Raw genomic sequence first — 26,256 nt, forward strand, 5'->3', positions numbered from 1 at the left:
CAAAGTCCCTCTACGTTTTAGTAGTCAGCAGTACAACAGCATAAATATGGAATCCTACACTATTTAAGAAAGAACTAAATCCACTAAATAATGAGACAGAATTTCTGACTAGTACTTACCTTAAGGAGTGAAATATTTACATACAAAAGTAAAAAATATATGATGGTATCAAAGCTTTCAGAACTATTTATTCCTTCCTTGGGGAGGAGAGAAGGTTGAATTGGTAAGTCACACAGATCCAGGGTGAGGCACACACCTGAAGTGAGGATGTGGGTGGGGTCTGAGTGACCTGCCCCTCCTTTTTAATGAAACGTGTTGCCCTTCTTTGGAAATTCTCTATTTATAAATTCTGTCTGGTAAGAGTCAAAGACTATCATTTTCACTCTAGAATATCAAAGCTCCATGCTTTACTGTACTTTTTTAATTAAGTTAATAACATGTAATAGCATAGTCTATGACCTTACACCATTCACACTGAGATCTAACTCAATAAAAATCAAATAAATGAATGATAGCAGACTACATGAAAATTGTGACTTTGTTGATAGATAAATCCACAGTTAAGAATTTAATCATGATCTTTAAGATCCATAGATAATTTCTTCAAGAAGCTTCATGCCTAATTTTACAATTTAGAGGACATTTTCTTTCTAACAATAACCAAAATTAATTTTCTGGTGGAAACTGGGATTTTCATAAAATCACCAAAACCAGTTTGTTTTGAGTTGACACAAACAAAAAACTGAAAATCTCTTCAGAAACACCAGAGGAATTACAGCTGATGACTTTTAGGAGGGAATGTAATTGGTGACATCATCAAAGTCTAGAAAATACAAATTTTTTGTTCCTGATAAGGCATCCCAACAGAAACATTTATTTTCAAATCAAAATTCATTCACAATGACACCATCCCTTAGATACATCATATCAAAAATATTATTTTAGATTGTTTTCATATCAGTAGATCAATGGCAGTTACAGGTGTAGTAGGCCAGTTGAACAGCAGAGATTCCGAATACATAGTACAGATTTTCCATTTCATTACAAATTATTTGTAACTACACAAAAGCATGGCACCAAACAAATAATTTTACACGGCAAAAATCAGTCAGATTTAACCTTTTTTAACAGTGTCATACAAATCAGTTCGTCTCTGCATAGAAATTGGTATCTGTTGCCTTACTTCTTTCACAGTGGATAAATCTGAAAAGAATTTTGTGTTTAAATTAATGAACATAATCAGTTCAAAAGCAACAACAATAAATAAATTAGAGACTATTGCAGTCAAACTGGAAAAACAATAAGGATGTTTCTTTCATGTATGGTATATTCATTCACGAGTTGTTAAATTAGCAGTGTATACAAATCTATGGAGAAAGCAGAGGAGAAAGGAGGATAAAAACAATGAATTCTAATGGTTGAATGAGTGCAAGCGATATGATGGATGGTGAAAAGTAACAAGAACCACACACAAAAACTGGAAAAAATTTTAGGGTAAACCAGAAAAATGAAGGTTCAGGAATAACAACATACAGCCGTTACATTAAGTTCAATTTAGATCACATTTTTCTTTTGTTAGTCACTGTTCATTTTGTGTATTGGAAAAGTAGCATTTTCTGGTTGTGGAGTAAAGGTTACTTATGTTCATCATCTGATAACATGACAGGTGAATTTTATGGAACAATAACTGAGAAAGTGCTTGCTTTTCAATGGAAACTAGTCACACACCTATTTTTCAAATGCAAGTTAAATAATTATAGATAAAGGAATCTTTTATATGTGTGCATATGTATTCAACGCAGTGTTAGAGAATATTAAATGTCTTGTCGGATGGTAGAGTTCAAGAGTGAATTAAAGAACTCTGCCTTAGGCTGCTACTACTACTCTGCTCAAGAATATTTTCACATGAACGTGATGTAATCTAATTTAAAACGGTTATAACATACTTAATATTATTATTGTAATACTACTATATTTGATAAAGTTAAGTTTAGCTATTGTATTGTACTTGAAGAGTATCTTCACAGGGATTCTTAAAATTAGTATTTATGTTATAATTCAAATTATGTAAATACTCTAGGAGTAAAGGAGACCATTCATGAAATAGCAGAGGTGGTGAGACAGGCACACGCAAAAGAGAAAGAAAATCATGTTTGGTGCATGCATTAATGCAATACCTGTCTTATGTTCCCAACAGAACTGGAAAGTGATGTTAATTCACTTGCTATTATTCTACTCTTCTTAAATAACTATTTTTTTCACTTTCATCTGACTGTGTTTGTACACAGAACACTGTACATACAATATTTCTCATTAATTTATTTTTCAGGTGGTACTGATTACAATGATATAGTTAATTTTGCTGGAAAGCATGTTAATAAAGAAACTGACAGTTGAAATTATTACTACATTGTGTAATGGTCAAAGTATTAGAAGTTCTGAAAGAATTGACATCACTCATTAGAAAGCCCTCAATTCATTCTTTCTGGCAATCTCTTTCAGTTTTCCAAAAACTAATTTAATTAGAAACTAACTACCTGTAATTAGAGATCAGTCACACTCAACTTTACTTTTGTGAATTGAGCCACTGTACTTGTTAAATTCCACGACTGTACTTTATATCTGTGTTGCTGTAATTTTTCTAAACCAGATAACACTCTTCATTATTTAGTTAAGTCATTAATTAGTACAAATTAACATAATTCAAATATAGTAACTTTACTTGTAAATTGGTAATTCACAGTGGAGGCACACAATTTAGTTCTAAAATCTTTATTTACTTTGTTAACTACCCATGTGTTGCTAAAGAAAGTACTTGTTTTTAAAGAAAGTACTTGTTGAAACCTATACCGCACCTTCTCCAGTAAATTTTCACCTTATAGTTTTATAAACAAATATGTAAGTTCCGAAATCATAGAACATCATTATGTTAGTCTTTATATACTTTGCCCCATATCAAAAATAGTCATTCAGAGGCTAGCATTCAGTATGTTAACAATATATAGTTACTGATGTTGTATGTTTGGGAAACTCTATGATAAAAATGCAGTTGTGCATAAACATCAATCATACAGTACTTCAAGATTACTATCTGGTGGAATTACAGTGTTAATTTCTCTGTGTCAACTATATGCATTTCTTTGCAGTTTTATTAGTTATCGCAAAGCCTACTGAGTCCAGTGACTGTGTGATTTGACACTAACTTTGTGATGTCTACCTGTCAGAGTACATATGTGAAATTGCCCTGTATACACTTAACCATGGTCAGTCTGATTTGGAGGTGAGAGTTGACTGACACTGGTCACCATGTTGCTATGAATGTTAATAAATGTGGAAAGCAGTTATGGTAATTATATTGAGAAATCATCATAAAACTAGTTTACAGCAATTTGGTGAACTTCTGCTGATGGGACACTGAGAGCAATTCAGTGATCACAGGATAGTACACTTACAAACTCATGTGGTGTGATAAAGTTCACAAGCCACTATATTCACCTGTGAGCAACTGAAGTGGAGAAATGTTCTGTGTTTCAGAAAGAGCAATCCCATCACCACAGTGAAGGGAATAGTTAAACACGTCATATGACTCACATGCCACAATTATTCAGCAAGGCATTCAAATACAGTTAGATCATGTAGTCATGTTGTATGGGATATCTGATCTCTGATGACATGAAGGCTCTGGATTTTTTGCTTGTTACAATGTCAATGGCATACCCTGGGTACATTGATTTGTGCTAAATGGACACAGCCAGAGGCAACTGCCACGGGCTACAACAATATGTTTCCAACTATCGCAGTTTGTAACAGCAGATACCTAAGCCACTGTACAAGAGATCATTCACAAATTCAGTGTTGAATAGCAACAGATGAACAGCAATGCCATCCAGAACCAGCACTTTGCTCCAGGGCACAGAAATCACCATCACATAGGTATAGCTCCATTTACTGCATGTTATAGGATACAGAGATTAACAGTGACTCAGAAGTATAACCACTTGATACTTAAAGCATGGAAAAAGGTTGTCTGTAGTCACAAGTTGTGGTACATGTGAGTACACACCGAGAGCTGAGAGGAATAGGAGTTCATCAAAAACTATTTAGGGTGACACATGCTGTTTACTGCAGGGCAGGTGGTGGAGGTATTCCCATGTGGAGGATGTTTACATGGGATGATTGGAGCCCCTGATATCTGTGCCATCATCTCTCATCAGTTATCAACACAAGAATGTACTTTTTGATCACGTGAATCCTCACATCATCTTACAGGTGATCTGTAGCTTCAGCAAGTCAACACTGTGTTCATCACCATCAAGTTGGATCAGAATGGTCTGAAGAACACTCCACAGACAGAAGGGCGCTTTGGTGATCCCCAGGTTATCTGACTATTATCTTATTGAATGCAAATAGCATGCCATTGAGCAAGAATCTCCAATGAATCTCTGTGAGTTGTGGATGGTGGCTGAGCAGTTATGAATCAGGATAATGCCCCAAAACTTAGATGTCTCCTGGAGTCTGTACCAAGATGCCTTGCCATTGCATTCCAAATGAAATGGCTTGGTATATGCCACTAATTAACAGTCTTTAATTCAGTTGCTCCTAAGTGTATTCTCTGTAAAGTCACTGAAAAATTTAAATTTCATCTCATAAACCTTAGTTTGCAGTTGTACATTTTAAGAAGTTAAGGTAAGAATTTAATGAGGCAATCAAAGCAGTCTTCATCTGGTTACTTTAGCCTCCTTGCTGAAATTCTACTTTACAGTTATAGTTAATTTTAGTTTTCTCTTGCTTCATAGAATGAAACATCAGTGACTGAAATAACAAAACTTCAGAGAAAAGGATATAGGATTAGTGTGAATTGTATCAATGATATTTATGGACGTCTATATCTTATGGTCAGTGTATCTTTGTTGAATATGACTTTATAAGTGTATGTCTTACGAATTATCTACAGATAAACATTTAGGGTAAACCACAGGAAAATGTTGTCAACTTATTTAAGACTGAGTTTCAAAAATTGTGAAGTAACTTAATGTAGACAGAACATTTAGAAGATACTTGACTACATAAGACATCACATTTTTCTTGTAAAACGTACCAATATCACCATACAGAATTTCTTCTGAAAATTCTCCTTCAACTACTACTTTGCCCCAGGGATCAACAAGAGTAGAATGGCCCCATGAAGTATAATCTGAACCTTTCTCAGTCAATGGTGCAACGCCAGCAACATACACCTGGTTGTCCACAGCTCTAGCTCTCTGTAGCAGCTGCCAATGTAAAGGTCCCGTTGTCATGTTAAATGCTCCTGGATACACCAATAGCTGACAACCTAAAATATAGGAATACTTTTTTACAAATGTAACTTGATGAATATAAGTATACTACCAAAACTGCAAAACAAAACATACCCATGTTTCTATAGATGCGAGCCATTTCTTCAAATCTAATGTCATAGCATATTCCAACACCTATTTTACACATCTCTGTTTCAAATACAGTTAGCTGGTTTCCTGGTGATAGTGTCTCAGATTCCTTGAATGTTATTCCACCAGGTATATCAATATCAAAGAGGTGGACCTTAGAAACAGAAAACAAAAATATTCATTAAACATTGAGGAGAAGGAGTAATTCAGCAGTACACATTGATTGTGATTATTATTACAATTAATTATACATGACAGGTGCATTCAACAATCAACGTGCCCAACCATACAGTTGAAGAGAGAACTTTTACACAGCAAAAAATGAATAAGATGAAGAATTCTCATTTCCTTTTTTATTCAAAACATAGATACGTGTTACTAATTCATATCAAATAAGCAAAACAAAATGTTACTGCTTACTCATTGTCCCACCACTATAAATGATAAAAACATTTTCAGAGATCAGCTCAAATCCATATATTAACTCAATATTAAAAATTACACAACCATAAAAATCTTAAAATCATGAAGTCTAATATGCACCAGACAATACACAAATGCAGAATGCTCAGTGGAAACAATGGCAGTGATGATCTGTGGTACAAACTGTTACTTACAGACTAGTTCTGTACCTATTTTAATGCATGAAAGGAATACAAAGAAGGTAATCCTTCAGTCTGAAAAGTATCCTGTACTGACAATAAAAAAGTGACATAAACTCTTTTGAGGGAAAGGTTAACAATAACTCAAATACACTACTCTTTGAGTACTTTAAGTTGAGTCTTGCATGTGTGTAGGATATCTAGCTATTGAGCCATGTGTATATGTAGAATACTTGGCTATTAAAAGGAGGTAAGGGATAGGATGTTAATGTAATGGCATGTCAAGTAACAGGCTTGAAAATGTTGTTCCTAATGATGCATAAAACAGCCACAACTACAAAAAAAGTTATGGTATGCCTGACCAACAAAATTGCACATAATGCATCTTGAGATTTTAAACAAACAAAAAATAAATAAAAAATTGGTCAGTAGGAGCAGCAACAATATATTGCTGGCAGTAAAGGCAAAGAATAAATGGGAGGTGTTGTAACCCTATATAGTGAGCATGCACAATCAATCAGCACACGCCTCTGCAGCCAGCCTACAGTCCTTATGTATTTTTACTGCTCCTCGAAGCCTAGGAGCTGACAGCTTCATTGGTACCAGTGTTCTCTTGGTATATACATTAGGAAATACTTTTGTGGTCATGAGAATTTTCCTAATATTTGCTGCATATTTGGCTGTTAAGTCAAACATCCTTTTATGTATATTGTTCTCATCTAGAAACTGATGAGATAAAGAATTCTCATTTCCTTTTTTATTCAAAACATAGATAAGTGTTACCAATTCATATCAAATAAGTAAAATAAAATGCTACTACCTACTCATTGTCCCATTGTCCTCGATGGTGAGTGTTCATCAGAGGTGAGGGTATCATCTGGAGTGCCCCTAGGGAAGTGTGGTAGGTCCGCTGTTGTTTTCTATCTACATAAATGATCTTTTGGATAGGGTGGATAGCAATGTGCGGCTGTTTACTGATGATGCTGTGGTGTACGGGAAGGTGTCGTCGTTGAGTGACTGTAGGACGATACAAGATGACTAGGACAGGATTTGTGATTGGTGTAAAGAATGGCAGCTAACTCTAAATATAGATAAATGTAAATTAATGCAGATGAATAGGAAAAAGAATCCCGTAATGTTTGAATACTCCATTAGTAGTGTAGCGCTTGACACAGTCACGTCGATTAAATATTAGGGCGTAACATTTCAGAGCGATATGAAGTGGGACAAGCATGTAATGGCAGTTGTGGGGAAGGCGGATAGTCGTCTTCGGTTCATTGGTAGAATTTTGGGAAGATGTGGTTCATCTGTAAAGGAGACCGCTTATAAAACACTAATACGACCTATTCTTGAGTACTGCTCGAGTGTTTGGGATCCCTATCAGGTCGGATTGAGGGAGGACATAGAAGCAATTCAGAGGCAGGCTGCTAGATTTGTTACTGGTAGGTTTGATCATCATGCAAGTGTTACTAAAATGCTTCAGGAACTCAGGTGAGAGTGTCTGGAGGAAAGGAGGCATTCTTTTCGTGAATCACTACTGAGGAAATTTAGAGAACCAGCATTTGAGGCTGACTGCAGTACAATTTTACTGCCGCCAACTTACATTTCGCGGAAAGACCACAAAGATAAGACAAGAGAGATTAGGGCTCGTACAGAGGCATATAGGCAGTCATTTTTCCCTCATTCTATTTGGGAGTGGAACAGGGAGAGAAGATGCTAGTTGTGGTACGAGGTACTCTCCACCACGCACCGTATGGTGGATTGCGGAGTATGTATGTAGATGTAGATGTAGATGAACTTAATATGCATACTAGTCTCCAATATAACAACAGCTAACTTAGATTTATCAGCTTGCATTATAAGCACACCATTATCCATAAACTTCCTATAGATATTCTTAACAATAATATTCTCTGAGCACCATGTCATCAAAAGAGTCAGAAGTACTCAAGTCCTCTGAATAAGACATTACTACTTTGTTTACACCTACGGTTACCTCGCTGTGCAGTGCAGTAGGCAGCAGCCTGCCATCTAAGGTCTAAACTGTATGAGGTATTAGTAAACTTAGCTGTGATGCTATCAAATGTGTGTTACATGAGAGTGCTTTGTCCAGGAGTTTCAGTTCATTATGGTAAACTTGATATTTTGTAAGTTACCTGTTTCAGAAAAAAATCTGATACGGGTGTACTATTACTGTACGGAATTCTACCATAAAGTTTTTTTTTTTTTTTTATTTTTATTTTATTTTGATGGCCTCGCACTAAGGGGTTCCTGACATAACATAAATATTGGTCTATATGCTGCATAACCAAGTCGATCTGTTGGCTGTTTATCAGCATCAAGAGGAGGAGGTGTGCTTGATCCAAGTTCCGATTTATACAGCCCTTCTTGATGTACAATGACCATAATTCATTGTGTATACAAAATAACATAATGTTGCGAGAGTTTGTTACCGAGACCAAAATATTTATATGAAACATGTGTTTTACACAGTTAGAAACAATACTGTTTACTGAACTGAATATTAGCTGGCACTTTCACTACGCTTTTCTTTAAGTTCAAGGATTTGAAGTAAGTCCATTTTACCATGCTAGGCAGATTTCAACATGTAACTTTAAAATCAGGACAACCACAGTTGAAATTCTGCATGATTAATAAAAACTTTTCCACACAGGCTGTTTAAGTCCTTTATTGAAAGGTCTCTACCAGTTTTGAGTCTTAAAATACATCATCAGGTGACCTGTACATTGGAGGAATAACATATTTACTCCTCAGAATAACCAATTTTTTTTAAAAAAAAACTAAGTGATCATAATCACATAAAGCTGCTAAGACTAATACAATTACATTAGCTTTTAAATCATTGTATTATACAGGAAAAACAGTCATTGCCAAGTCCCACTGTTCATCATCAAATCAATAAAAATAAGGAACTCACTGTAAAGTAATGGTCCAAGTTAAAATGATTGGGCCCAAAAAGCAACTTATTAAATAAGGGCATATCTCAGTAACTATGGTAAAAAAAAGAGTAAATATGTTATTCCTCTACTGTTCAGTTCACTTGATGATGCATATTTTAAGAATATGAAACTGATCGTGACCTTTGAACACAGAACTTTAACAGCCTGAGCGGAAGACTTATTATTCAACATGCAGAATTTCAGCTGTGGTTGCCCTCCTTTTATAATTATGAATGTGGATGCCACTGACTAATAATGAATGTCTGTTTGTTGCCCTAAAGGATGAGGGCATTACTATCATCTGTTACGACAGTAAGCCCACCGATGCCGTAATCCAAGGCACAGGAAAGTTGAAATTTCTAGGTAAATGTCATGGGTACAGTGCTCAAATGGTGGTGCAGTTGAGCATGTAATACAAATCAAAATCTCCAGTAGTGACATTGTACCTAACCTACACATGGAAATTGACTGCTGCACTGTAAATAATGAATAGAAGGATACCAGAAAACTTAAGCTGAACTTGCCGATACCATATCAGGAAATAAGTTCTATCAGTAACTTCTTGATAACTCAGTTCACTTTCTGGAGTTACATGGGCTCTGGCACAGTACTTATAGATATTATATGCTATCTTTGTAAATACTATAAGTATAATATAGATTGTTTTGAATTCATATTCACTACGTTGTGTGATGACTGCTGCAAGCAAATATGTGTTAGGAAGACTATTGTAAATCAGCAACCAGATAGGGACATAGTGCAGTGTCATCCTGCTTCAATGACATTGAGACACAACAAAGATATAATTTTTTAAAGCTCCAGTATGCCTGTTAGGCATGTCTGAACTGAAACTAGATATGTAAAGTGTGAAGATAAATCACAGCTTCTAAATGCTATAGCTAAGATAGACAAGGTGCAAAATAAATTGTAATCATGATATGAAGTGTCAATTATTGTAAAAGTAAATGTCCATCTCACTCGGGCAAAATATTTGTAATCATGGTAGAAAGCATCCATCATTGTAAAGTTATTATGTATTTTCTTCAGCTAACCAGAATTATAATCATAGTAGGCCATAATTAACTGTGCAAAAAAAGTATTCATTCATGCTAAGGCAAGCTAACAGAATAAAACTTACATAAAAATTTGTAGTCACAGAGGACAGAGCCAGCACGAGGAATATAACAACCGTGTCACCTGTGGCACTCCAGTTGGCCACAGAACAGCAAGTCAGAGTGACTTCATGTATAGCAAGCCTCAGTTTGAGACTTATAATTTACTATGACTTTGCTGTGCTCCATAATAGCCATGTGTGCCTTCCTCCAAGGGAAGCCTAGCACACTTTCAAGCATTCGCTCAGGTGAGCAGTAAAGACTGTTACTCAAGTACTGTCTTTTTTTGCTTGTATTTTATTGACTAAGTTCTATAATGCTCAACACATTCAGTTAGCCAATACCACAGTTAGCTAAGTGAACGGACTTCCCTGTATATTGTCAATCAGTGTCTAGACCATTCACTGGACACAACAGTGATAGTCCTGATACTTAGATGTTGGTGATAGTCCAACACTTTTCTCACTGAAGAACAACTAGAAAGTTTTTCAGTTCTGATGTCTATTTTTCAGTATTTGAAGGCAATGTCCCACTCAAAACTTGAATAAAAAAAGAGACCATCCTTTACAAAGGGTTCATGCATTTTTTCAAGGTTTTCTGTGCACCTTTAATCTGAAATGTACATAAAATTTTATTATGTAAAATAAATGGGTCCAGATTACTCTGTATTTTGTCATGTGACATCTCAAAGAACCAGAAACTTATTTAACCAGCGATCAAGACACATTAGAAGTTAAGATGCACCCCACTCTGATAATGACTTTATAAATATACCCACCACCACTACAAGCTCCATTTTAAGTAGAAATGGAAACTTGGATATTGGTTGCATGTCTTCATTCCAGCCAAGTACACTGGCATCACATGGGCAAAGTCTCATGCAATCGTATGGACTCCCAGCTTTCTATGTACACCAGTGACTGTGGAACTCTAACCTCTCTGTGACGTACTAGTAACTATCTTAATGATCCACCCGAAATGGGACACTGTCTTGGCCTTCAATTCAGGAGATATACAAATAGCAGGGCACTAGTTAAGAGACGTAACTTATTACATAATAGGTATACAAAAAATAAATCCAGAGATATTAACAGAAATGTGCTCAACCACTGGAAGGGCAATGAGTGAAGTCTTCCATGACTACCAAATGAATGATAATTAAGGAACTGTTTCAAAACAGTACAAAGTTTTGCTTATAGGATGAGGCCGTTAGTGACACAAAAATCTGTGTCTAGACATTTGAACAAGACAAAAACTGATAAAATACAAAGCAAAAACAGAAGTCAAAATGTTGAATTGTGTGTTTGTATGAATAAATTGCATAGTAATCAACAGTACCGAAATTGAGAAGCTACCAAAGCTTAATGACGTTTCATGGAACCTTTGTCAAGTTCTATACAGGATTTGCAAATGAATTGGCTCCACTATTGATCATATATACTACCAATCTCTTGAACACAAAAATATTTCCAGTGACTGGAAAAGAATGCAGGTCACTCTAACCTACACAAAAGGAAGAGGAACTGAGTCACAAAACTACCATACCATATTATTCCCATCTTCTTATAATAGAATCCTAGAGCACATTCTGAGTTCAGACTTAATTACCTAACTGGAAAAAATAACCTTCTCCAGGGAAATGAGCACATGGTCTGAAAAGGCCGAGCTTGGAAAACACAACTTGTTCTCTTCATATGGCTGTTGTTGTGGTCTTCTATCCAAAGACTGGTCTCATGCAGCTCTCCATTCTAGTCTATCTTATACAAGCCTCTCCATCTACAAATAACTACTGCAATCTACAGCCTTTGAGCCTGCTTACTGCATTCATCCCTTGGTCTCCCTCATTTTTACCCCCACACTTCCCCATTACCAGACTGATGATTCCTTGGTGCTTCAGGATGTCTTCTATCAAATGATTCCTTCTTTTAATCAAGTTATGTAATAAATTTCTTTTTTCCCCAACTTGGTTCTGTAGCTCCTCATTAGTTACTCTATCTACAATTCTAATCTTCAGCATTCTTCAGCCGCACCAAAATTCAAAAGATTCTATTTTCTTCTTCTCTGAACTACTTACCATTCACATTTCACTTCTGTACAAGGCTACACTGCAGATAAAAACATCCAGAAAAGACTTCCTAACATTCATAATAGATTTTAACACCTTCCTCTTTAATGCCTCATTTGCTAATATAGTCCCCTCAGAAATGTCTGATTTAATTTGAATATATTGCATTACCCTTTTGTTAATGTTCATTTTATAAGCACTTTTCAAGACACTATCCATTCTAGTCAATTGCTCTTCCAAGTCGTTTTCTGTCTGACAGAATTAAAATGTCATTTGCAAACCTCAAAGTTTTTATTTTTTCTACTTGAACTTTAATTCCCTTTACAAAGCTCTAGTTGGTTTCCTTTACAGCTATCTCTATATACAGACTGAATAACATTGGGGATATGCTACAACCCTATCTCACAGAATAGTCTTTCGTATGTGGTGGGTCCACAGCCTCAAGATGTAGCTACATTTCTCTGGAACGCAAACTGACCTTCCACAAGGTAAGCCTCTACCAGTTTCTCTATACTTCTGTAAATAATTTGTGTTAGTATTTTGCAACCACGACTTATGAAAGTTATAGTTTATTAATATTCACACCTTTCAGAACCTGCCATCTTTGGAATTAGGAATTAGAATTATTACATTCTTCTTGAAGTCTGAGGGTATGTCACCTGTCTCATGTATCTCACACTTCAGGTGGAATAGTTTTGTCCTGGCTGCATTCCCAGGATTCTCAATAATTCTTGGGCTATGTTATCTGTTGTGACTCGCCGATCTTTCAAAGTGCTGCCACACAGTTACGCGTGTCCTCTACATGCGGTGCTGTCTGCCAGCCATGCAGCAGCAGCGCCACCTAAACGGCCAGCCAGCCAGCGGCTGCTAGACTTGGACTCAGTTATGATTTGACTGTTAAAGTGTACACACATCTTATTCTGTTTACTTGATCTGTGACTTTCATGTATTGCGTCTTCCTTGAAATATATTTGTTCAACTTGAAGTTATAACAATTGGCAACGAGGTAGTGATTTTTCTTTTCCATCGTTGACCCACGTGTTTCCATGGCTACTTTAGAGCAACTATTGCAAGGTCTCATAGAACAGCAAACGCTTCTCACAAATGCGATTAGTGATTTCATCACAGCATCAAATGTGAGGCATCTCTCGTCATTGTCTCTACTACTTTTCCTCCCTACGACGAGATGGCAGAAGACTGGTCTGATTACGAAAAATGTCTTCGACGGCACTTCTTGGCATTTCATGTCGCGGACGAACAAACACGTAAGTCTCTGTTCCTTTCATGGATTTCACCTCAAATGTATCGGTTGTTGTCGCAATTGGCTCCTTTGAAAGATCCTGCGTCTTTGTTCTTTGCTGAAATGTGCTCACTTCTGTCCGTCTATTTTCAAAAGCAAATGCATGTGGTAGCCTCTCGCGTTGCCTTTTATCGTTGTCAAAAACAACCGAATCAATCCTATCACACTTGGGCTGCTGAACTTCACAGCCTCAGTAGAAAGTGTCAATTTGTTACTGAGGTTCACAAAGAATCCTACACCGATTCCATGGTATGAGATGCTATTATCCGATCGGCACCCGACAAAGAAGTTAGGGAACGTGCCCTTCAGTTGGCAAATCCGACTCTAGATGAAGTTCTATCCATCGCCCAGTCTTTTGAAATTTCTCGCGCCACTGGAGCGCAAACAGAGGCATGGGGCAATGTTGGGGAAATACAACCTCTGTGCGATGTTGACAAAACGTGTGGTGTGTCCCTGCCGGCCGACGTGGCTGCAGTATTAGCTCCCAAGCGCAGCCTCGGCCTAACCATAAACAAACCTCTAAGAAACTGCAGCAAAACCCACGGCAACTTCCTTCATGTCCGCGGTGTTTTACAAAACATTCACGAGAAGATTGTTTACAACGTTGGGCCGTGTGTCACAAATGCAAAAAAAGGGGTCATGTGTCATCCATTTGCAAATCCGACCGCATACATGATGTTCATAAACATGACGCTGATTCTGATTCTGCGTTGTCTGTCAATTGTACTTCTTCCCTTTCAGGGAAGTTATTCCTCACTGTCCAAATACTTGGTTGAGATGTTCGCATGCAGGTGGATACTGGTTCTGCTGCCACTATCATCAATTCTCAGACGTATCTTCAGTTGGGTTCTCCAATCCTGTCACCTGTCACTAGGCAATTACGGACTTACAATAAACAGAATATTTCTCTCTTGGGACAATTTGATGCTGAGGTATCTTACAAATCTATCGTTCGCACTGTTCCCATATTTGTGGTCGACCATAGTAACGCGGAGAATCTTTTTGGTTTCGATGCCTTTCGCGTTTTTGGGCTTAATATCTGAGCTGTTGACATTGATATAACTGTTTCTCTTTTCTCCAAAGGTCTCTCTAATTTTCTTATAGGCAGCACCTACCTTTCCTTTAGTTTTGCATGCTTCTACAGCCTTTCAATTGTCCTCTAGTCATACCTGCTTAGCCATTTTGCTCTTACTTTCAATCTCATTTTTAGATGTCTGTATTCCTCCTAAGCTGGCTGCGGTGGCCAAATGGTTCTAGGCGCTTCAGTCTGGAACTGCGGGACTGCTACGGTCGCAGGTTCGAATCCTGCCTCGGGCATGGATGTGTGTGATGTCCTTAGGTTAGTTAGGTTTAAGTAGTTCTAAGTTCTAGGGGGCTGATGACCTCAGATGTTAAGTCCCATAGTACTCAGATCCATTCCTCCTAAATGCCAAATACAGAGGATACCAGGATGGCCTGGTGTTTCTTGACTTCCAGAAGACTTTTTATTCAGTATTACATCAACACCTAAGGAAAATGGGTTTATATGGGATACCTAAACATGTTTGCAACTGGATCAAAAACTTCTTGGCAGGCACAATGTAACATATTACAGTTATATATGGCGACTGAAGTAATGCCCAAGGGAAGTGTAATAGGGCTATTACTGCTCATGTTATTCATTAATGACTTAGCAGACAGTAATAGCTAAACTATCAGACTTTTCGTTAGGAAAATCTACCTGATAAAATTTGAGAATACACACACACACACACACACACACACACACACACACACACACACACACACACTCTCTCTCTCTCTCTCTCTCTCTCTCTCTCTCTCTCTCTCGGTAAATGTGGATAACACGAATGAATTTAGTATGAACCCAACAATTCACAACCACAACACTTATCCACAAAGGTTATGTAGACATCCCTTGCTAGGGTTCAGAAGGACGTTTTACTTTCTGGTGCAGGTTCCTAGAGTACATCAGGAAGGAAACTGAAAATCCCTAAATATTTAAAAACAAAGTAAAAGAATATCTCATTAGCAACTCCTGCTACAATGTATCAGAATACCAGGACTCAAGAATGCGAATTCCATGTAACCCTAACATTTGTATTAGATACATCCTTACTTTCCCAGTATATAGATATGACTGTGGTCCTTGCTAAGTCACATAAATGCATTTTTTGCTATGTTAGAGAAGAACAGGAGCTAAGTAGCATGGGAGGTGCAGGAGCAATGGCTTTTTTCTAAAGTAGCTGTTTTTCTCCCAACAAAGTAGTCTAGAGGTTAATACCATAATTATAGTTTAAGTGCACTAGTCATAATTTGTTGTTAATATACTATACAGAAGTAGCTACTGCCTGTTAACATATAAGTTGACTTATTTCACATCCCTGAAGGCTCTTCTTCATCGTGGAACTTACAGAACACACTATCAAACAGTTACCTGTTGTGTACATTACTTAACATGGTGGGGGGCCAGCTTTTAAAGACAGAAAAGCTCTATAACACTCTTGTGACCATCCAAATTTGTTCCTGCATTAGGAATAAATTTCCCATAGTAGTTCACTTTTCCCATGAAAACTTGCAGTTCTTTCTGGTTTTAAGGTGTAGATAATTCATCGACACACTTAACATGATTATTCATTAGGTTTAACTTCTCCTAACTTCGTATGTATCTTAAATATTCAACTCTTGCTTCAAGGAAAAAACAGCACTTATTTAAGTTATATTTTAATCCATTAGCTGGCAACAGACTGAATAATGTTTCTGGGTTTTTTGTAGGCTGTTCCTCTTTATCTCCCTTCAATAATAATATTGTCAAGAAAATTAATTCACTGAGGGTCATGTTAATCAACGGTTACAAATAATGCTGGAAGAATTTTGTCACTCAAGTTTCCTGATTGTGCTACTGTAATACGGGGTGATTTCAACATGCTATGTATAGAAAGGCAGAGTCATGCGATCAAAAATGGTGCTGCATACAGGGGTTCATCTGACATTATTCTGAATGTCTTGTCCAAAAATTGCTCACTCATAAAGGTAACATCTTAGACCTCCTAGCAACAAACAGACCTGGAACTTTCAAATCAGTTAACATAGAGGAGGCTATCAGTGAACATAAAGCTGTGATAGCATCTATGACTACAGCTATTACAAGGAATGTTGAGGAGAATAGGAAAATATGTTTGCTTAGCAAGAGTGATAGGATAAAAATCGCCGAGTATCTGAGTAGTCGACATCAAATATTCAGTGCTGAGAATGAGGATGCAGAGCACAAATGGAAAAAAAATTCAAAACCATCATGCACTATGCCTTGACAAGCTTGTTTCAAGCAAGGTCTTAAGGGATGGAAAAGATGCACCATGGTTTCCTAATCTTGTTAGAAAACTGCTTGTACACAGAGAGAGGTTCATCACAGATTCAAGAGAAGTCAAAACATAGCTGACAAATAAAAGCTGAATGAAACAAAAATAAGGGTAACAAGAGCAATCATTGCTGCCTTCAGTGACTATGAAAGTAACCTTCTGCCAACCGATCTGACTAAAAGCAATAAGAAGTTTTGGTCTTACATTTATTTATTTATTCATCTGTTGAACAATATACATTGTATGGATGATGTGAAATGTTCGTACAATAATTCTTATTAAAATAAACATTCCTCTTACAGTATTTATAGCTCCTATACTTAGTTCTCCTTTTTTAATCATGCCATAAATTGTTACATAGCACAAAGTTCATGAACATTAAGTTACTATTTATGGTTATTTTTAATATTCATTTACAGTGTGCAAGCTATTATTTAGTAAATATTTTTTTAGGCTTTGGTGCTGAAGATGTGTGGATCACTCGAATCTTTTATTTCTTGTGGCAGTCTAGTGTACAATTTTATTCCATGGTATAATACACTATTTTGAGTTTTTGACTTGTTTCTTCTATTTATAAGTAAATAAGTTAGCATATCAAAATCATCTATTCAATCACTCAGGAATCATACTGGTACCAAAATGGAAGATAACAGAGAGAAGTCTAAAGTATTGAATTTGGTCCTCTGAAATTGTTTCACCAAAGAAGAGCCTCCTTTCAATCACTGTATGAACACCAAAAGGGCAGATATTAAGGTAAGGGATCACAGAATACAAAAGACACTACAGATGCTTAGTAGTGGAAAGACATCAGGGGCAGGTTAGATACCTGCAAGATTCTGCAGAGATTAAGCTAAAGAGCAGCACTTTATCGTAGGTCACTGGAGTGACAGAGGGTACCTAGCAAATGGAAGAAGTGCAGGTCATTCCCATTTTCAAGAAGGGTCGTAGGACAGATGCACATAAATATAGACCTGTATCTCTGACATCAACCCACTGTAGAATTACGGAGCACAGTCTATGGATGTATGTATTGACGATTTTGGAGAATGAAAATCTCCTCCACAAAAATCAACATAGATTCCACAGAGATCTTGCAAAGCTCAGTTCACTCTGTTCCTCCATGAGATCCACAGTGCTGTAGACATCAGCACTTGGGTTAATTCCATGTTCTTAGATTTCAGGAAGGAATCTGCACAGCCATACTTAGTGAAAAAGTATGAACTTACAATGTATCAGACCAGATTTGTGAACGAATTTAAGACATCCTTGCAGAGAAAATTCAACATGTTAGTCTTAATGGAACAAAATGGATAGATGTAAACATAATTTCAGGAATACCCCAGGAAGTGTTATAGAACCATTGCTGTATATATGATCTACTAGAAAATGTTGGAAAATCCACATGGGGCTATTCACAGATGATGCAGTCATCTACAACAATGTAGCAATGCCAGAAGAGTGTAGCAATTCACAAAAAGGCCTGCAGAGGATTGATGAATGGTGCAGGGACTGGCAGTTGACCCTGAACATGAATAATTGTCCTTTTCCTTATATTGTTGGTATTGCAACCTGGAGTTTCCATTGTTTAATTGTAATATGTTGTGCATACAAAGGATAAGAAATCCACTATTGTACAACTACACTATTGATGACAAATTCCTTGAAACAGTACCTAGCATAAAATATTTAGAAGTAATCATTCAGAGTGACCTTAAGTGGTATGAACACATTAACACAAATAGTAGTTCAACTGAAATTCAGAGGAAGAATCTTCAGGAAATGTAACTTACCAACAAAAGAAGTGGCCTACAAAACACTTGTTTGATTGACTCTTGAGTACTGCTCATCACTCTGGGATCCTTACCAGGTAAGACTAACAGAAGAGATAGAGAAGAGCCCACAAATAATAGTGTGTTTCATCACAGAATCATTAAGACAGCACAAGAGTATTATCAAGGTACTCCACAAACTCTAGTGCTAGATGCTACAAGAAAGGCATTGTTCATCATGGAGTGATTTACTATTGTAATTCTGACAGAGTACATTCCAAAAACAGAAAGTCTCTGAAAAGCCAGTTTCAGAAAAAAATACTGGTTCCAGGCTAGTTTTGATGTGAATTCTTTGGGAATGAGGAAGAGGACACATATCAAATTATCAGATTTACTGTAGTTCAAAGAGGCCACATAGGCAAAGGTTCCCACATCACTTACAATTTATGACCAGGCATGTAGGAGGTTCATACAATTTCTGCAGATTTGAAGGAAAGATCAATTCTTCAGTGCTACATGTGCTTTGTAGTTTAATTTACATTCCAGTTCTGGTTCAAACATTGATTACATAGTTCTTTTAGGTTACTGTGTAGCATATAACCCTTAGTTCTCTATGACATGAATCTGAAAAGCAAAACTAAAAAAAAATTATAAAGCCAAAAATTCTCTCCTTTGTGGAAGACACAGTGATGAGAAATGTCAGACCTGCTTTAATTTCTTGTATGATACGGTCATTGTTATTTGTTCTATGAGGTGAAATTCCTTTTCATTATAATTCAGGAGATGTTTCTCAGTTTGCTGTAATGGCAGACAATCTATTTTACTGTACATATCTTAACCATTTAAGGAAACCACTGCATAGCTATCCAGCTAGAATTTCATAGGTGTGCCAGGCAAGCATTGCATAGTGGGCAATTTGTTCATCAATTCCATTTACAGATTAATAATGGGCTCAACACGGTTTAAAATATGTTGCTGTCATGGATGAGCTGCTACCATGCTGTGGTGCTTTCATTTTTAAACAAGAGCTAAGTGGCACCACTTCTGACAACATGCATACACCATGTTTTGATGTAGACAGCAGTTACAGCTGTATGCACTAAAACAGCTGGTATATGCCAAAAAGATTGAATCATACTATTTGTGTTATCCATTTACATTGTTGTCAGAATTTACTGTAGCTGACAATTATGATGAAAAATTGTAGTAGTTTGTAAAATGAAGATTTGGTGTTGGTCTTTTACTGTTGTTTGACCTTCACTGCAATTTAACGGTTATTTCATGTACTGGACAAGTTCCAAACTTTATGTTCATGATCAACAGTCTCCTACACATATGTGAAAGGCACATTACTTTAGATTATTATAAAAAAAATCTAAATTTTAAAAGCAAAAAAGTTAAATCATATAGATACCTGCACTAGTAGAAATAAAAATGTTAATGACATTAGACACATTACACAGGGTGTTTCCATGAAAGCACGCAAAAATTTAACAGGACATAGAGGATGCTCCACAGAACAATTTGAGGTAGAGAACCTGGGGTCAGAGAAGCCAGCTTAATTTACATTAGTTAAGTTAACTGCAAATACCAACATTGACACAATGAACAAACCATTTGTACTGCATCTTACAAAAGTGCTGAAACTGATGGTCATCAACCTCAATGCAGGCATGACATCTCCAAACAAGATTCTGATGCACCCTGACAAATATCCCTGGTGCATTTAAAATCCAATCAGAGGCAGCTACAATTCTGGCAACTAATTCCATCGCCGTATCCGCTGGGGTCTCATACACAAGTGACTTTAGACATCCCCATAGGAAATAATCCAGGGGACTCAGGTCGGATGACCTTCCACTCCATGGGATAGGACCTTCCCTTCTAATCAGGCGAACAGGAAATACGTCCTAGTAATCAGGCTCATTGTCCTCATTTCCTTGCACAAAACGAAGAATGTACATGCAAACTTTTATGTGTGTTGGTTGTAAATAAGCTGGAAAACAGTAATGCTAGGCAAAGAAGTAGAAAAGTTTACTTCCATATCTCCTTATTAACATGGCATCTCCAACCCCACGTTCCCTGCCTCAAATTGCTCAGTGGAGCATTCTCTATGCCCCGTTACATTTTTTGAGTGCTGTTATGGAAATACCCTGCATTAGCTTCCAAGTACTCCTGGGCACAAATCTTGCAATGTAACATAAGGAAAACCAATGTATACAAAAATGTGCAGACATCATCATACATTGCATTATCCTGAGTCGACTGCAAGAATACACAGAAAATTCTACTCTTTACCTACGTTATACATGTCCCTGTATACACACATACATACATAAATACAGAAACTGGGCCTCATAAACACCATGTGTCTTGAAGTTAAATGATAAATACAGGGTGTAACTAAATTCCATTTACAGATGTTAAGGAGTGTAGTGAGGCCCAAGACAGTTAAGTTCGGTACAGGAAGTCACGTATGGAAATGTACAGTTTCCCTGCTACACAGAAAATACCACAACATGCATTCAGATCCCCTGCATTTTCAGTGCCACTGACTAGGGTATTATGTTGGTCATTCACAGATCACCTTATGTCCCATGCTCACTACAAGTTTGTTTACATGCCATTCAGTTGAATTTGTGATCTACTCAGAGAGGTTTGTACCTGCTGTTGTGCTGGTTGTCTTTGTTCACACTGTACTATCATGCACTAGTAATCATTCACTACAGCACAGAATGCAAGCTGTATGTACATTTCATTTTTAGTGTGTTACTGGTGACCATAGTGAACTACATGTTTGCAGAATATACTGACATGATCTTACTGTACAGTGAAGTTCAATGCAATGGGAAGGCTGATCATCAGTTGTATGCACAGGGTTTTCCACATTGTGAGACACCTTTGCACTCCCTCTTTGGTACAATGTACCAGCAGGCCTCGGAAACATGTAAATTCCCCACTAGCAGGCCCGACTGTGGTGTTCCATGGCAGTGCCACATATCCAAGTTTGAAGAGGCTGTACTTCATGCAGTAGAATAAGATGCAATGATGAGTCCCAGAGACATAGCAGGTAGACTGACTGTGGATCACCAAACTGGCTGGCATGTTACACATGAACAGCAGTTACACCAGTACCACCCCCAGAAGTTACAGGCAATGCAGCCACAGGATTTTACATCATGAGCCCACTTCCACAGGTGGTTCTTGTAATGTTGTGTGGTGAAATCTGACCTCCCAAGGCAGATCCTTTTTACGGATTAAACCCAATTTACCAGGGAAGGTGTTCTCAATTACCACAACAGTCATGTGAGATGATGAAAATCAGGATGCTGCCTGCCACCATGGGTTTCAGGAACAATATGGTTTGAACACTTGGACAGGGATACTGGCTGGACATGTGACTGGGCAATACCTTAATCGACCACATCTTATGGGTGATACATACTTGTCATTTCTTGATGGCATGCTGCATGGGCCCTTGGAAGATGCACAACTGCATGTGCATCAAAACTTGTGGTTCCAGCATTATGGTATACCACCTCATTTCACATGTGTGTTCCGAGGTCATAGGACTAATGATTTGGGCAATAGTGGATAGGTGGTCACAGTGACCTGACTGTTTGGTCTGCATGTTTGCCTGACTTGAACCTGCTTGACTTCTACATGTTGGGTCACATGAAATCCTTGATTTACAAGACCACTGTGGGGTCTGAAGAAGACCTACTGGTATAGATTATGGTTACAGTGGGTGCCGGAGGACCAGGGATTGGTGATGAAGTGTAACTGAACATGGTACAAAGGTACCAGTGTTGCTGTTGGTAGTCATCACATGGAGCGTACTTACTAAGTAGACCTAGATAGCACACAGCAAGAGTCAGAGAGCAACATGTGCTGTAGTATTTTGTGAGTAGCAGGAAAACGATGTATTTCTGGACACGAGTTCCTATGCTAAACTTAACCATCTTGGTCCCCACTACAAGTCCTCAAAATCTGTACAGGAAATTTTATATTGCAACCTGTATATCCATATATGGACAAAAATAATTTTTTTATAAACAAAACATTTGGCTAAAGCATGATCCTTTCCCAAGTGTTTCACAATTTCTCTTGGGGTTTTTTCAGATTCTGAAGAAGTTTCAACTACATTTCCAGACTACAAATATTTCTCTACCATCCCACTCTCAAACAGCATGTGGGAGAAACAAACACCTAAATCTTTCCAAGCTAGTTCTGGCTTCTCTTATCTTATTATGATGGACATTTCTACCTATGTAAGTGGCAGTTAACAAAACGTTTTGGAATTCAAAATAACTAGCTAATGGTTAAAATTCATGGAAAGATCTCACTGTAACAAAATGCACCTCTGTTTCAATTATTCTCACCCCAGTTCACTTATCAAACCATAACACCACATCTGTTTTAGGGCAAACAGAGTAATGTGCTATACCTGATAAAGTATATGCTTCAGAACTGTTACTCTGAGATTATGTAAAAAGAGCATCACAAATTTTTGATACTGAAAAATCAACCTCATTGACATTCCTACAATCCCTAGTATTTATTCCTGTGGGTAAATATCATTATGTGTCAGACGGTTAATGCGCTACACATTTGCAACATGTTTAAAACTGTTCGATGAGCTGTGAATTTAACTTTACGTCTGTCTTTTGTGGAAATTTGTTTATTTACCAACTGGAATCAGTAGTTTCAAGTTACCTTTCGGTGTTTAGCCACCATCTGGCCGGATCTATTCCAGATTGTGCAAGTGTTATATAACTTATTTCCATCCCGTTCAGGAATAGACCCACCAATTAAATAGACATTATTTTCTTTAGCTGCTTGTGATAATGCTTTGCTTGTCTCACCACTGGGAATTTCCTCAGCATAACTGGAGAAATATTCTGAAATATGTCAATTAATAAATCAAACAATGGAAAGTCCAGGATGGAATGACAACAATATGGGAAGGATAGATTGCTACATATCATGCGGAGACGGCACTGACCCTCAGACAGGCACAATGAAAAAGACTGTGAAAGTAATAAAGCTTTCAGCTAAAGTCCTTCTGCAGTAGAAAACACACACATTCACACAAGTACAACACACATAGGCACTGTCTCAGGGCACTAGCATGTGAATATGTGCATGTTTCCTACTGGAGAATAAGGATTTTATCCAAATTAATATTTTAACAGTCTTTTTCATTGTGCCTGTATACAACTGAACACCTTTTCTATATGGAGAGTAGCAATCTGTCCTTCCAAATCGTCAACAAATAAATCAGAAAGCTACACAATAAAAACTTTAAGAATACAAAGGATACCAGCAAAACATAAAAGGATTCAGCTAAAACATTCTCATTCTCTCTCTCTCTCTCTCTCTCTCTCTCTCTCTCTCTCTTTCTCTCTGCCAAAACATTTCAAATTCTAGAAAGAGAAATGGTAGTAAAAAACAGTCCAAAGGTGTGATGTAAACTCAAAAGAAATCACAAAATCTTGGGATGGAACATAGACACAGAAAAGTTGGGAAAATTGAGAAACAAAATACAACAGAGAACTACCAAAACAGACAGAAGGAAAAATAAGATCATGGTTTCATTTCTCATTGACAACAAGGTCATTTGTGATGGAGGACATGCTCAAAATTGGGCATGATTAGGAAGGAAACTGGTTCTGTCATTTTAAGATGACACAATACAGAGACTGCTGAAAAGAAATAAAAATGAAGAGGTGGGATGATTTTAGAAAAGAATGAGGAAGCAAGGAAGAAAGAAAACATCAAGTAGATGGTGAGAACAATGTGCATTTTGAGAAATTACTTGCCCTGTATGGAGCACTGGCATCGAATAGAGGAACTGAATAACCCTAGGGACAAAACAAGTAACCCAATGCCCATTGTTACATGTACAGTAAAATATAATGAAAATTTGTTTGTGTACGCTTAATTTGGCTGGGAGTTAGCTCCTATCATTCTCTTCCTCCTGGCAAACTTCCTGTTGGGTTTCACACCTACAAAAATTATCCTGCTGGCCAGTTCAAAGCTATATGACGCGTAAAACACTAGCTGCATAATAGTTAACAACAAACCATGACAACAGCATGAACATAATTCATAACTACTTAAAAGTCTGTACAAAATATTTCTGCTCTGAGAAAACAACTAGTGAATCCAGTCAAAATGTACAGCAGTGAGTAATTATGGAAGAAGCAGCACAGACTTTAAAAGTGCAAAATAAACCAGAAAACAATAACAGGTTTAACAATAAATGACTTCAGCTCAAAGTGCAAGAAACTCAACCAGCTTAAAAATTTCTGAACAGAGCATACTAAAAATACACAGTCACAGAAAGCAAGTATTGGTAATATTAAGCTACAATAACGGACAATAATAGCGGGTGCCATTTTATATATTACAATTTCATGTTCTGTTGTCAATGACATCATTCAGGATGGTGAACCTCCTCATCTTTTTTAATTAGGAAAGTAGAAATAATTGGCCAGTCTTAATTAATGAACCGTATAAGCATTATTTCACTTCTAACTTCAATTTCACCAATTATCTGCAAAAAGTTAGAAATTTTTCTCACACATTTAAAGCTGAGAGAGAGAGAGAGAGAGAGAGAGAGAGAGAGAGAGATACTGAAATTTCTGTGTTCTTACTTGTTCCATATGGTGAGTTGAAGCATTCAGGAAGAATGACAACATCAGATCCTTTTTCCTTCGCTTGCTTAATGAAGTCTATGGCTTTTTTTACATTATTTTCCTTTGTTCCACCAACCACAAGTTGAACCAGTGCAATTCTGAACTCTATGAAAAAAATAAAATAAAAAGATGATAATTTTATTAATAATCAGTGATGCCTCACACAAATGTTTCTCATATTTATATCACTAGTGACCCACTGCAGCTTTGCAGGGGTGGTTCTAAGTTTCTACTGTTGGACAAATCGTCTGGCATAGTGGTGATAAATTACACACACAAACCTTCCTCATCAATCAGTGAAACCTGTATCAAAATCCCTACACTATTCCTGACATTAGCCTTCACATTCAGTTAGAAAAATACCGCTGCAGACTTCAGTTTACAATATTTATAGGTGTGCAATGTGAAAGATTGAACCCATTGTAGAAGGAAAATTATTAATTTATACTAAGATTAATCTATTTTTAGTGATCACTGAAGACTGCAAATTGTACTAGATGTTTTACATGGGCTATGAATTTCTCGCTGTTTCTATGATGATTTGAGTGTTAAGTTTGCCTCTAGCTTTCATTTTTATAATATAGGAAAGGTTATTGTTTGATGTCCCACCAACATTTAGATCATTAACAACTGAGCACTACAGTACACTGGTAATGATGAAGAAGGAAATTGCTTGCGGCTTCACTGATGAAACTGTAACCATCACCTGCATGAAATTAGGAAAAACCATGAAAAACATAGATCTGGATAGTGTGTCAGGGATTTGTACTCCACTACAAAATACAATCCAGTGTCATAACCACTATATTTCAGATCATGAGAAATCTGATAAGCTTTATATTTTTAAGCCTTCCGCGGGCAAGTGCTCTACCGACTGAGCTACCCAAGCACGACTCACGCCCCGTCCTCACAGCTCTACTTCTGCCAGTACCTCGTCTCCTACCTTCCAAACTTTACAGAAG

The 26,256-nt window shown here is 37.1% G+C and overlaps 1 protein-coding gene across 1 annotated transcript in view; it reads right to left on the reverse strand.

The window, feature by feature from the left end:
* Positions 1–831: 831 nt before the first annotated feature.
* The window catches only part of LOC126469845 (omega-amidase NIT2), a 31,784-nt gene continuing 6,359 nt past the window's right edge, over positions 832–26,256 (reverse strand). The window contains exons 2-6 of the mRNA XM_050097141.1: positions 25,253–25,399; positions 23,310–23,494; positions 5,412–5,580; positions 5,099–5,332; positions 832–1,203 (exon numbers count right to left, since the gene is read on the reverse strand). Of these exons, the coding sequence (XP_049953098.1) occupies positions 1,115–1,203; positions 5,099–5,332; positions 5,412–5,580; positions 23,310–23,494; positions 25,253–25,399 (824 nt within the window). The 3' untranslated portion in view covers positions 832–1,114. The remainder of the gene's footprint in view (positions 1,204–5,098; positions 5,333–5,411; positions 5,581–23,309; positions 23,495–25,252; positions 25,400–26,256) is intronic.

This window comes from Schistocerca serialis, chromosome 3 (genome assembly GCF_023864345.2).
Source record: "Schistocerca serialis cubense isolate TAMUIC-IGC-003099 chromosome 3, iqSchSeri2.2, whole genome shotgun sequence".
In the NCBI taxonomy this organism is placed as follows: Eukaryota; Metazoa; Arthropoda; class Insecta; order Orthoptera; family Acrididae; genus Schistocerca; species Schistocerca serialis.